Here is a 14,186-nt window from a genome sequence, read left to right as displayed (position 1 = left end):
TTAATTTAGTGCTGGGGCTTAATCCTTATAGAAAGTTAAATAATGACTGCTTTGTAATTAAATAAAACTGCTTAGCAGGCTAGGCATTTGTTTCATTATTAGTCACAATAAAAAGACTCTGATCTAAAATTGCTGAGAACAAAATTTCATCCTTATAATCTCAATACAAGTGTCACTTTTATAAAATGAGAGGGAATAACTAGGAAATGTGGAGTAACATTTAAGTCTCTGTGTAGCTTCTATTTATTTTAACACTTAATTCGAAATTCAAGGGGGGAAGAGAATATGTTCTCTAAATATAAAAACTTAAAACCAGAGAAAAAAATTGCTTCACTTATCCAGGCTTCTAAGTTCATCTGGAAAAAAAAAAAAAAAAAAAAACTGGACCTCTGGAGTGTTTGTTCCTTGCCAAAGCAAGGAGTTCTGAGTCAACCATGTGGCTCAGTGGTAGAGTACATCCTTGGCGTACATGAGGCTCTGGTTTCAGTGGCCAGCACCAGAAAAACAAAGTTGTTCTTGGACTCATGAACACAGGTAAGCCCCGTATTATCCGTGTTTCGCCCTTCATCACAAGGCACTGATAATTATTCTCCATGTCCCACAGTAACCCAATTCTTAATTCTATGAAACTAATTCCTACTTGACTCTAACACTGTCAGTAAAATGCCCTTGTATATTATTTGAATGTTGGAAATCTGAACTTTTCTAGTAGACATGGTGGAAAAATGCCTGTAGTCTGAGCTACTCTGGAAGCCAAGGTAGGAGGATCACTTAAGCCTAGGAGTTCAAGGACAGCCCAAGTGACATAGTGAGAATCTGCCTCAAAGAAAAGGGGAGGCTGGTTGAAACATTTTAGTGGTAGAGCACTTGTCTAGCATGCACGATGTCCTGGGTCCCTCTAAATACCATTTTAAAATGTGGTGTGTCAGAATATAATACAAAAGAAATTAAAAATGAACAGAACACTTCCATAATGGAACGCTCTACCAGGGCCCGACTACGGGGCTCCAGCATAAGTAGACGCCTTGGGAGCAGCACACTGCAGATGTTCCTGCTCCATGGTCAGAAGGCCATGAAGACTGCACTGGAAATCCTGCTAGGAATCAGAAGACACATCTTCTTTGACTGTGTTTTCCTTTCTCACTTCTTTCCTCAAGCTGCCATGTTGGGACTTCTAGTCAAATGCCCTTCTCGCCCATCTGTGCTGGGCTACCTCCTGACCACCTTTCAAGGATGCCATCATCCTCTCTTCCAAGTCCCCAGGTCCTTTATACTTTGCCGATACTGACATAAGAAATGTATTTGCATACTTCCCTTACCTTCTCCCTTTGACAGAAATTCATTATAGGCCAGCACAATGCACAAAACATATGGCTGCTGGATTAGAGTAGCAAGCAGAGTCTAAGGCGATGGAGTCCTAAATCTGTCAAGGTGTAGTTTTCTTCAAAATCTGACCTAGCCTCTTCCTATAAAAATGTTTGTAAATGGCCATATTAAGGTTGTTAGCATACAGAATTAAAAGCAATGCAGAAATTGCTTAAGAAAATGTTCACCAAAAAGAGAGAAAACAAGATTATACCCATGTTGTGCTTACAACACAGAATATCAGAGCCGCGTATAAATAAAAAGGAGAAGATAAAACAGAAAACCAATGTGCTCCATTTTATGATAGGGCTGCTGCTGGCTTCGGTCAATGTGCCTATGTTTGTACACTGTTTTAAATGTGTACACAGGTATTAATTAGTAGCACTCATGGTAGATATTGGTGCTAATATTTCGGAGCCATGAAAGCATGGTACAACTACAGCTCATGCCTGTCAGCTTGCTGGCCCGCAGGGACGCATACCTGCTGCTACCTGATAGCCTCCAGATTTGCAGGCTTGGCAGGTAGGGAGACACTGAGAGCTCAGCAGGCTGGCCTGGTAAGTCAGCATTCAAAGTGAGTGCGCAGGGTTCCGCTTAGAGTTTTAAATTCCTATGCACAGGAGAAAGTCTGTTAACAAACGCTTAGTTCATAAGGTGAATTACTTCTTAGTGGCTATGTTTTATTTTCTATTTATGCATTTATCTCTTAGATAGGCCTAGATCAATACTTTTAATTGTTACCAAAACTGTTTCTGTTTGTCATTTTATTCTTCAAAAACAACTATGAAGAGAATGAACACCTTTTCAGGAAAATGAAATTATAAGTAAAACCCAATCATGTGATTATACCTATGAATACATATGTATGTCTCTATGTTTCAGTCAGAAGTATACATATCCTGTCAGTAAAAATAACTGAGACATAGCTCAGCCAGCACTGCAGGCCAGAGGGCCTTGACCCCTATTCCCTCCACACTGATCTGGAGCTGGTTCTCTGTGAAGACAAGGCAAAAGCATACTTTCATTTTTTAGGGCCAATTTTGTGGTTTTTTTCTAAAACAATGCTGATTTAAATGAAAATATTATTTGGCACAGTGCTTTAGAAAAATAAGCTCAAAAATTTGAGATCTTTATTAAGTGGAGATATGTGAAATTATCTGTATAATCCGGTGAATTCTATTCTGTACCCAAGTATCATCCAGGACAAGAACAAAAGACGGTGGTTTATTAGACAGACGCTAGGTTGAAGAATTTTCTCAGAAATCTCAGTTAGGCTGTGATAGGAACACAAATTTCTCTAAGTATGCTGAACAACGCTTGAGGGCATACTTAGGGAAGCTTTATTACATCGCACACGTGGAACCAGATTCTCCCTCGTGGGCTGCAGCCAGCGTGAAGTTCACACTACATTAATTTGCACTTGTCGATATGCTGCTTTGCAAGTATTCTTACGACATGTTCAAATGCGTATTCTGACTCCCTGGCTAGAATATAAACTCCCCAAGGGCAGGACCTGGGCTTGCAGTTATGTCCCCCAGTGTCTGGTAAGCTGGTCTGGGTAAGCCATGCCCCCAGGAGCTGTCATATGACAAAGGAGCAGGGATGGGAATGTGCAAGACTGCAGCACTGAGAGAGAGCGTGAAGAAGACTGGTGAGCAGTGCTGTCATCACCAGGACCGCGTGCCTGCATGCGCCAAAGCCATGCCTATGTGGCCCCCTCCCAGGCACTCAGTTGAGGGAGAAGTGTGATGGCAGGTGGTAGCTGGATCAGTCTCTGAAGTCTAGCTCCCAGACTTCACCATTATCTCAGGCTGCTGAAGAGAGTGTATAGCTTCAGAGAGATCAGAGCTGCGAGAGATTTACTCTAATCTATAGGTGCTAACATTACAACTAGAAAAGACTAACACTGCTGTTACCCACTTCCAACGGAGATGATGGTCTATTGGTGGGATGTTCCCAGAATTAGACAGTGCACTCCAGAGGCCCATGATCTAGGTCTTGAGGTACATTACATTGTCACTGTATAAAAGAAAAGAAAACTATTTCGGGGAAGCTCCTTCTATGACCAATTGCAAAAGTCTATTTCAATTTCCTGCTGTCAAGAAAGTCTTAACTTAGCTGCTGTGCCTCCAGTCACTGTAATTAAACTACTGTAGTCCTGACTTTCCACACTGAACATCAAGATCAGATCCTCCTAGAAAGAATCAGTCCAAACCCTGAAGATCCTGGCGCAGGCTTTGTGTCTACCTAACGAGGTCCAGTTCACCAACCTTCCTTTATTCTTATTTCTCTGGTCTTAAATGCGCCTGACTTGTAGGGAGTTCCAGTGTTCCTCTGGTCTCTTTGCAAAACTGTATCAGAAAGACAAATTTCCTCAAAACATCTAATGAACTGGTTTGAAAAAGTAATTGCTGTGTTGACACATTCCATGCATAATTTCAGTTCTAAAGTGCTGAATCACACTGGTGTAGAGATGAGCAAGTTTTAAAGCCTTTTTGTTGTTCTAGTTTCTCCAAGCAAAATTTTCTAACATTTTTATTTGGTGTATGTGAGTATACTCTTAAGTATTTGCTTTGCTTACTTCATAAAGGTACTTGAGACAGTAAATGCCTCCAAACTCACTCGCAAGTATCACTCCAAAGTTCTACCATATACAGTAAACTAAGAAAAGCTATGTCTGCTTTCTTACTTCTAAAAAGTAAAATTTACATTAACCTATAAATTAAAAAGTAGTAATGCTGTATTTATACTTTCATCTAAACCACATACCTTTATTAATAAGCCATGTGTGCCTAACAAAATGTAGACCCAGGCACCTGTGTGCTCACCTAGAAATGCTATTAGATGATGGGGTGAGCAGAGGTATAGAATATGCATTGTTCTATAAATTATTCTAAAACTATTAAGCGATAATTCTTAATTATAATTAAGTTATAATTCAAGGCTGATATCTCCAGTACGGCATTCTAGTAATACAAAAGAACCTTCCCACCTCAGAGAAGGGCTGGCAAGCTCTTCCTAGGAAGGTTAGCAATAGTGATACTATTTGGGTTTTGTGGTCTATGAAGTCTCTGCCTCACCTCCTCAGCTCTACTTTTTTTCCCCAAAAATATTTACTTTTATTATTTTTAACTCTGTCTGCGTAGGTGGGCGAGTGTACATGTGACTGTGGGTTCCAGCAGAAGCCGGGAGTGTGGGACAGCCTGGGGCTGGAGTTACAGGAGGGTGTGAGCTGCCAGCGTGGGCTGGGAACCAAACACAGGCCTTCTACGAAAGTGGAACATGCTCCTAGCTGTGGAGCCCCATTCAGCTCTGCTCTTGTACCAGGGAAGAAGCAAAAGCAACACATCATGTTTCTGTCTACTCATAAAACCTCACTTGTAAAATTCAGCAGACAGCAGCCCTGGAAGGAGGCTCAGCTGGCTAACTCTTTTCTGCTACAAGGAGAATGGGTCTCAAGTGGAAATGTGTCATGCCCCATCGCTGCAGAACCCGGCTCTGCAGAGGTGTTGTGGTTCGTGATAGGTTCTCAATGCAGTCCCGCAGGACAGTTTAAGATGTCTTACAGCTGAATGAGATCCTGAATTGAGAACAGCCTGGGCTACAGAACCAAGCAAGTCCTAGACTAGCCTAGGCTACATGGTGAGATCTTATCTCACAAAGCCAAAAATAAAAAAAGGGGCTAGCACTTATAGTTTATGGTTCCATGATCAATGTTTTGCCATTTGTAGTGACCTCTCTTGGTGTTCATAGTTTTCCACAGTCTGATAGGTGAACTTCAGTTCACCCACATGGTGGTCACTGCAGCCCCAGAGCGGTTCTCAGAAATGTGCTCCCCTTCAGGTTCTGCCTTGTTGCTGCCTAACTACTGTTGGGACCTCCACCAAGGGGAAGCAGGTCCTGCAGGTGGGGGAAGCTTGTGATCTGTGGCTGTCTTTGCCCCTGGCCTAGATATGGACTCTGGCTGCTGGGATGTGTATACGCACCTGTCAGCACAGGCTATAGGAGTGGCCATCCCCACCCTCCACTTCATTGGAAAGCCTTTTCCTCCTGATTCAGGAGCAAATGCAGGCATCCTACGGAGGAGGCTATAGTCCTGTGGTTCATCTCCCTGCTCTTTAGAATAAAAGAGAACGACTCCCAACACTACCCTAATGGGGCAAGGTGCCTGGAAGGAAAAAAACTTGAAATGTTTGGGGAGATCAGTCAGTCGTGAAAGCACTTGTACATGAGGGCCTGAATTTGATACCAGAACCCAGAAAAATTGACAGGCACAAGTGAGCATTTGTTTTACAGCTAAACATTTCTTCATTTTTTTATTCCTGATACCACTACAGCAATTTGCAAGGCAATAATGAGGGGGAAACAAAAAGATAAAGCTACAAGAGATAAAAGACACGATGCACCTCTAACTGACCCTGCACTGTATTAATTAATTAAACAGCTGCATGCTTTGCAAGCCATGCTATGACAGTCTTGAGTTCCAGTTGCAGTGGTGTTCCTGACTATGGACCATCGTTCCTTCTGTGGCTGATTTTTCACCATTCCTCTTGCATCTGGGATGGCTGTCTCAAAGTAACCTGTAGTTTTTCTGACAACTCCACCTTCTTTCTCTAAGAACAGTGGCCATTTTATGCTGTTTGCAAACCTTCTGCTCCCAGATCCACCACTTCTATCACCATATCCATAGCCATCACATAGGGGCTGCCTGAGCTTCTTCCACCAAAACCACCCCCTTCTTGGATCCATAATTTGGTTGTTATTGCCCACTGTAATTTTCAAAATCATTATGCCTCACACCACCACTAGTTACCTCCACCAAAATTCCCTCCTTCATTTTAATAACCAGCGCATCCTTCTCCTCCCCCGTATCTACCACCTTGGTTTCCATATTCTGGTCCATCACTACCACAGTCTCCTCTATTACACTAACCAGGGCTATCACCAGAGCTGCCACCATCACTTCTAAATGCACTGTATCAGCCTCTGTAAACTACCTCTGGGGCCGCCACCTACACCACCACAGCCTCCTCTTCCACCAAAGTTTCTACCATAACCAAAATTGTCTACCACCTTGCAAGTTTCCTCCACAAAGTTGTCATATCCACCTCCTCAACCTCTCTGTGACCAGCAGACTGCATCTCTTGTTTAGAAATGGTCCTTTCCTCTTTACAATTATGCCCATTGACAGTATGGTATTTCTGAAACAAAATTTACGAACCCATCATCAGAATGACAAAGTCACATCCTCTTTCCCCACTCTGCCTGGACTTCCAGAACATGTATGGCTTCAATCTGCCATTATTTCCAAAGCAGTCTTTCAGATTATATTCTTCGGTGTCTTCTGCGATACCACTAAAAACAATTCTTCACTGTTCAATGGGCACCAAGCTTTCCAGATCCTCTGTAAACGTGGCTCTCTTTACTTCTCCCACATGCCCATCCAACTTGCGTAGTCCAGTACACATTGCTTCATCCACCTCTTCAACACAAGAGCGAGTCACAAAATCAAAGCCAGGTGAATGTTCTGTGAGGGTCCTGCATCACCACATAGTCTGTAAGTATGCCCCATATCTCAAAATGTTCCCTTAGCTACTACCATCTGCAGTTTCAAAGCTCAGACCACCAATAAACAGCCTCAAGTGATCTGCCTTCTCTTGGTCATGCCTCCTAGCCCTACTCCTTGGCAGCAGCAATGGCCAGAGTGGAGCTGAGAGTGACTGAGCAAGAGTTTTACCTCTATATTGAGGCCTCTTTTAACTGGAGTTTTATACAGGGCCAAGAGGAAGATATGGTGGGCATTTGTAATCCATCTACTAGTAAAATGGAGACAGGATGATCCCTAGAGAGCCAATCTAGTATAATTGGTGAACTTTAGACTAGAGAGAAGGGCCCTGTCTCACGGGAAACTGACAACATTCCCAAGGATGCCATCTAAGATAATCCCCTGGCTTTCACATGCATGTACATTCACAGGCGCATGCACACACAAGGATAGTTCAGAAGCTAATGAATCACATACACACCCTCAGGGATAGGGTACCTAAGAGGATCTATACCTACTATGTATATCCTTTGTGCTATATATAGTCCCAAAGTAAATAGCAAACTTAAAATACCATGAGGAGGAGTACAGGATGAAGAAGAAGTGCAAGAGATTGAAGAACAAAGAAAAGAAAAGAAAAGAAAAGAAAAGAAAAGAAAGGAAAGAAAACTTCCTCTTGTAATGCCTTAAACATCATTTTCCCCTTTTCTGAACAAAAAGTCCTGTAGTTTACTTTTTCTGGGTACCGATCAAAGGTTAGGAGGAATAAACATCTTTGAGACTCAACTATCAAATTCAAAACTGACAAAGAGAATTCCCAAGACACATTTCAAATCAGCTAAAACAGCAATGCCAGGGTTTCCTAAAAATTCCTAAATCGTAAACAAGGGGCTCGGAAATGATGTAGCTTGCATTTCAGAGTCTCTGGCCCCCTTATGGAATGTGATGAGAATCGAGCACCACACGGTGGCCACATGCTCCAACAGTGTGTCAGAGGATGAAGACACTGCTCCGTTAGGGTGACCACAGTTTAGGAATACAAAGCATAGTCAGAACCTTCTGTGGGAAACTTAATAGCTAATAAAGAAAGTTGAAATTTTCTTACATGTCCTTTCACTTCCTTTAAAAATGACAGGGCTGCAGCATTTGAACAGACAGAGACACACCTGCTTTGCATATTAGAATAAACCAACTGCAAAACACTTGAGAGACATGTGAACATGGGCTTGTGTTATTGTTAATATTCCTCAGTGTGATAATATAATAATATGAAATTTTCCTTCATAGATATACAAGAATGTACCTGTAAGTGAAATAATAAGTATGTCTGAGATATGTTTCATATATTTCTGCAAAAGGAGAAGAGGTAGAGGAAGAGAATGAGAAAGAGAAATTAGAAAATAAGATGGAAAATATGATAATGAAGGTGAAGTTAAGAGACAAAAATTGTGAACTGGATGGAACAGGATTGACACATCATGAATGTATATACTGAAAATACATAGGTTGTTTATAATACTCCCTTTGTTTCATATGCCTTTAAATTCTCATGATGAGATGTGTGTGTACCTGATATTTAAAAAAAAGAAAAGAAACAAAGGAAGTAAGAAAAAAAAAAAAAGAAAATAAATCAAGGCACAGAATTCCCAATCTGCACACCAAATGTCTTTTGTTTTCTGTGGTGCAGAAGCAGCTCCTGAGACTGACAGCAGCTCTCTAAGCTGCAACAATACAAAGGAGCTGACTGGAAGGGTAATTCACCCATGGGTCCTGACACAATATAAAAAGAAAAGAAGAAAGTGGGCGGAAGAGACAGCCATTGTTCCTCCTCTAACCTTTCTTTCTAATTATGCCAGAGTCAAGGCTCAGGTCACGAGGAAAATCATTTTGATGGTCAACCATTTGCCCTGTTTTGTATACATCAAAGAGGCTCTTGTTCTCACCACATTCCGATCTCACAGTTTCCCACCTACTTTCAAAACCTATCAAGTGGCCAGATTAGCTAAAATATGAATAAAATGACCACATTATGGGGAACACCTGTTTGCAAACCAAGAGACAGCCTTCTAGTTACGATGACTGTATGATATATAAGGTTTTAAAATTAAATATGCTTTATATCATTGTAGGTATTTCAGATAAATGCTTGACATGTCCAGCTTTTCAGAGCTAAATGTAAATTTTTCTCCTGGGTGCAGATGGTGGCCAAGCTAAATAGCTCCTCGGTCTTACAGACAGAAGGTCAGGTCATGGCTGAGAGACCAAAGAACAATTGCTGCTTTGCTGCTCCAAATCATCCAGGGAGTGAGAAGCTACCCCTTTCTGAAATTGTCTGTTCAGTTAAAAACAAACAAACAAAAAAACAAAAAGCAAACAAACAAACAAAAAAACGTTACAAAGAAGACCTACAAGATTTCCTCACATTTTGTCCCAGGAAAAACGGTACCAAGAAACATCTCCTAACCCTCCACAGGTTTACTCCTGCTGGCTGTGCCCTCCCAGAAGGCACATCTCCTCCAAAACTGCATCACTAAAGACCACTAGGAAATTTAATATCACGACAAGGAACAGTGGCAAACAAAACCCATCCCATCAACTTCAACCTTTGCACCATGAGTTGATTAAAAAGAAGACAGTGTCCTAAAATAACAGATTCTAGAAATGATTTAAACTACGCTATTCATTTCCAGGCTATACTCTCCTCTTGTTGTTAGTGTAGGGTTTGTTTTTATTTTTTAAATCCCTAAGACATAATAATGTAATTTAATCATTCTAAGCCTCTTTTTCTTCTGTGTCCTATTAGTTGAAAATATTATACTTCTAGAGTGTTGTATAATAACTCAGAAGATATTTAATATTACAGAGTGCACCAATGCAACCGTAAAAACCTGTAGGGTATCACAAGGGAAAAGCGTTCCATTTACTTATTAGTCATAGGCTTTTCTTCACCGACTGAAAGAACTTTCCATTCCATTATCAGGTACGCCCTCAACTGGATGAAATGAAATCTGTACATGTTGATATTAAAACATCTTCTAAGATGTCGAACCCATCATAAAGTCTGCATATAAAAACTACTTTTATTCTGGCTGTCTAGGTTTCAATTTAGTACTGAGGGTTTCAGTCGTGACTTGAAATTTTTTTTGTACAAAACTTCATTAGCACTTTCATATTTAATACTTTTCCCAGTTGCCTTTATGTCATTTGTCATCAACAGCTGATGGGTTGAAAGAGAAAATATGTTGAAAATATGATAGAAAGCCTTGATTAGAAATATGTTGTAAAATTATTTGGAACAACTTACTTCTAAATTGTAAGGCTATCTCTGAATTATTGATACTGATACCTCAGTCTTATTATTTTAATAGAATACACAATCTGCTTTTCTTGGCTGTAAAGAATGCAAACCTTCAAAGGCCTATAATGTAAAATAAAAATAGAACATCAAGAGTCAATCTGCCATAACTTTTTCTTTAAAAGCTTTCCCCGGAGTCAATTAAAATTGGAGTATCTACACAATCTCAACAGAGTTATAACATAAAACATCTGTTCACACTGAAATTGAAGCAAGTAGCATTTCCCCTAACATTTCTAGTTTCACTGTATTTGGGCTTCCTGAGCAAACTTATTCATGGCGATCTTAGTTAAAACTGGTCCAACTCTGCAAACCATCAATTTGATTGACATATTTACATATCAACTCATCTCATCTTACAAATTTTAAAGTTTCTCATTTAAAATTGGATGCAAGTTGGCATCTTTCAAGAACTTTATGTATGTATATTTTAGGTTCAAACTGTGCATTAGAACATTTTTAAAACTTTTCTAAGTAATAGATACTTATCCAAATGTATATTTATGAACTGTCAAATTGGAATTTCAGATGCATCAGTTGTATTCTCACCACTTCATGTCAGGAAACTATAAATGAAATTCTTTTAACAGTATAAACTGGGTCCTTACATTAGTTAGAAACAGTATTAGAGAAATAAAGAGCTCAGGGTAAAAGCACACCAACGTCACACAACATGTTATTAATATCTGAATCACTGCTTGTGCTTGTGTCTTCTCTTACCTGATCTTTAATCTCAAGATCCTTCTGAGACTTTGCTTTATATTCTCTGTGCTCCTTTTCAGCCTCGTCTTTCTCCATTTTGGTTTTATTCAACTGAAAGCGCATTTCTCCACACACCTGTTAGATTGTAAAAACAGATCAATAGCCTCTGGTACCCACAGAGCAATGTCTACAAATTAGATCTTTTGGTGCCCTCTAGAGGATACACAAAGTACAGCAAGACTTTTCTCAGACGGTATTGAGTATGGTTTCAGATTTGGAGGCAACACAAGGAATTAATGAGAGCTCAGCAAGTAATGACGCCTGCCACCAAAGTTGACTGCCCGAGTGCAGTCTCAGAGTTCCACATGAAAGGAGAGAACCTATTCCTCTAAGCTGTCATCTTAGTTCCATGAGTGCCATAACACACACATACACACACAGTCTCTCTCAATTATTCAAAAACAATAAAATAATAAATGCATAACTTAAATGCATAAAGGAGATTTTCAGGATTATTTCATATTAAATAGTTTCAAATAAATATTATCAACAAAAGGCACTACCATCTAAAATTACACTAGCTAAAATTAGTAATTAAAACAGTTAAAGTATCTTATTAATCACACATTTGGTAAAACAGTCTATCTTATAAAATATTTCTCTAAAGACTTTATCAGCTAGGCCTTTAAGGAAATTTTTATAAGAATTTTTCTTTGCTAATAAACTATGTCATTAACATTTAGATGTATGACATCAGAATTTACTATAAACCTTAAAGATAGCATCAGCCTTATTGTTGTGGATATACAGTATGACTTAAGCACTATAAAATAACTTCTGGTAAAAGTCATATGCTGGCTTTAAGCGTGTTCAACAATTATAACTATAGCCTTCTATATAAGAGGAAATTATACATTCCAAGTAAAGTGATATACTATTAGATAATTAATACATAGAATATCATGAAAATGTTGTAAAACATTTCACATGCAATTTATTTTTCTCTAATCCAGACCACTCACATGGAGAAAATATTTGAGAAATAGAATTATCAGAAAAGTCTAAATAAAGCCTTGATGAGCCTTTGATGTAACTGAGACCCTAGAGAAAGTTGAATTAAATCAACTCTTTTTCTGATTTTCAAGTGCTGTCTTTTAATGGTTATATATTATCTAATTGTTATTCTTGCCTGCAACTTTTCAATTCGGCGTTTCTTTAAAAATGACAGTTTTAGAAGCTCTAGAAATTAGTTTTCTTATTATTGAGCTATTAAAATATAGTAAAGCGTGAAACCAATATACCTTCCTTTGCTTGAATAAAAAGTTCCCTAGAAATAATAAAGGCACCAGAGTTTGAAAGTTATGACAAAACAGAAGTGCAGCCAGCAGTGTTTCCTCAGGGGCATCAGAAGGTGGAACAAGAAGAAACACACACACACACACACACACACACACACACACACACACACACACGGTCTACCTTCAATGCATCAGAGTTAATTCTTCCATTCAAAAAATTATAAACTGAAAATGTTAAATAAAATTAAAGAGTTACAGAAATCTCTCCCCTGTTCCAAACTGGCTTCAGATCGTCTACAGATGATCTCATTTTCTTAGTCTTTTCAGCTCTTTGCTTACTGTATTCATCTACAACACTTAAACTTTTTCTAAAATAAGTCTAGGCATTATACTGAGCCAGAGTTATTATCTCTGGGCTGAAAGCTACTTCAAAGTCATTTAGTCTAATGTGTCACACTCACTGATCCTTGAGTCCTTTTGGACAGCTATAGTGACAAGAACTAATTCATTACATCACTATTAGTCCAACCTGTCACTTCTGATGCCTGAGTCCTGTTGGACAGTTCTAGGAATAAGAGCTCATTCATTCCATCACTATGCTTCATTAAAAAAGAAAAAAGTGTCTCCTATAACGAACCTTAAACAAGTACCACAGGTTTCCCCTTCAAACCTGGATGTCCACTCCCCTGCAGACCACACAGGCACCCCTATCTCCAGACAGAGCAGGTATGCTGGCAAACAGAAGCTTCTTAAATATAGTCATCATCTGGCATGAGTTTTGGAAGTAGAGACTGAAGAGAAATAGCTCTTTTTTGTAAGCTGAATGTTTAAGTACAAATTAATGTATAAGCTAAAAATAATAATAAACTGAGTTTAAAGCAACAATTGAATAAAATGTATCAAATTTAAAGGAGATAGGTTATCACATTATAAAATTACCTATGAATTTAGTGGTAAAGAATCAATAGATTTCATTTATATATTCTGTAGGCAATATTTGGCTTCTTACTGGTCAAGCGACTTAGTTAAAATCCAAACAAACTAGCATTTCTTAAAATAACAGTTAAAAACTACTAGAAGTTCTAGTTCTTACTTCACAGGTCAGTGAGGCCTAAAGTACAAATTCTGCAGCACTTTAAAATATAACAAGTTTCAAAAAAGTAAGAGTTTATGCTAAATTTAAATTTAATTAAGAATTTAATATAAAATGTTGGTTTTAGAAGCAGATCGGAAAACTGAGAGGAGGAAACTTTGCATATCAAACACTCTCTCTTTTCCACATGTCTTAAGCAATCGCTGAGACCAACCTCACACTGCGAAGGAAGAATTACTCCGAACTTACTAACGAAGAAAGGTAAGTTTTGTTAACGATGCAACAATTAAAGTAACAGTCACAAGTCTGTCTTGGCCAATTGATTATTTGGTACAAATCAGCTTTGGATTTTCTGTGCCAGGGTGGACCGGAAGGCTTGTAGTAATGTCTGTTGATGGACTCGTTAAGCTGACATTTATTATTCTTGAAATAACAAAACTTTTCTATTCCAAATTTCCTTCTCACAACACTCAGAGCTGTGGATAATACAAAAAATAGTTTCAGCCAACTATTGGTGGCCCATGCCTTTAATTCCAGCACTCCAGAGGTAAAGGCAGGCTGGATCTCTGAGTTCAAGACCATCCTAGCATACAGAGTGAGTTCCAGGCCAGCCAGAGTTACACAAAGGAAACCTTGTCTCAAAAAAAAAGAAAAAAGAAAAAGAAAAAGAAAGAAAGAAAGAAAGAAAGAAAGAAAGAAAGAAAGAAAGAAAGAAAGAAAGAAAGAAAGGGGAAGGGAAAGAAAGGGGAAGGGAAGGGAAGGGAAGGGAAGGGAAGGGAAGGGAAGGGAAGGGAAGGGAAGGGAAGGGAAGGGAAGGGAAGGGAAGGG

The 14,186-nt window shown here is 39.1% G+C and overlaps 1 protein-coding gene across 3 annotated transcripts in view; it reads right to left on the bottom strand.

Annotated features, from left to right (window-relative positions):
• Window positions 1-14,186, bottom strand: part of Sdccag8 (SHH signaling and ciliogenesis regulator SDCCAG8) — a 208,062-nt gene that overhangs the window by 136,518 nt on the left and 57,358 nt on the right. For all 3 annotated transcript variants that reach the window (XM_055608693.1, XM_055608699.1, XM_055608704.1), the window contains one exon: window positions 10,986-11,102. In XM_055608693.1, coding sequence (XP_055464668.1) covers window positions 10,986-11,102 — 117 coding nt within the window. The remainder of the gene's footprint in view (window positions 1-10,985; window positions 11,103-14,186) is intronic.

Source organism: Psammomys obesus, unplaced genomic scaffold (genome assembly GCF_907164565.1).
Source record: "Psammomys obesus unplaced genomic scaffold, mPsaObe1.curated_primary_1811, whole genome shotgun sequence".
Taxonomy (NCBI): Eukaryota; Metazoa; Chordata; class Mammalia; order Rodentia; family Muridae; genus Psammomys; species Psammomys obesus.
The sequence above is the reverse complement of the archived record's forward strand: the minus strand, read 5'-3'. Positions and strand labels throughout refer to the sequence as shown.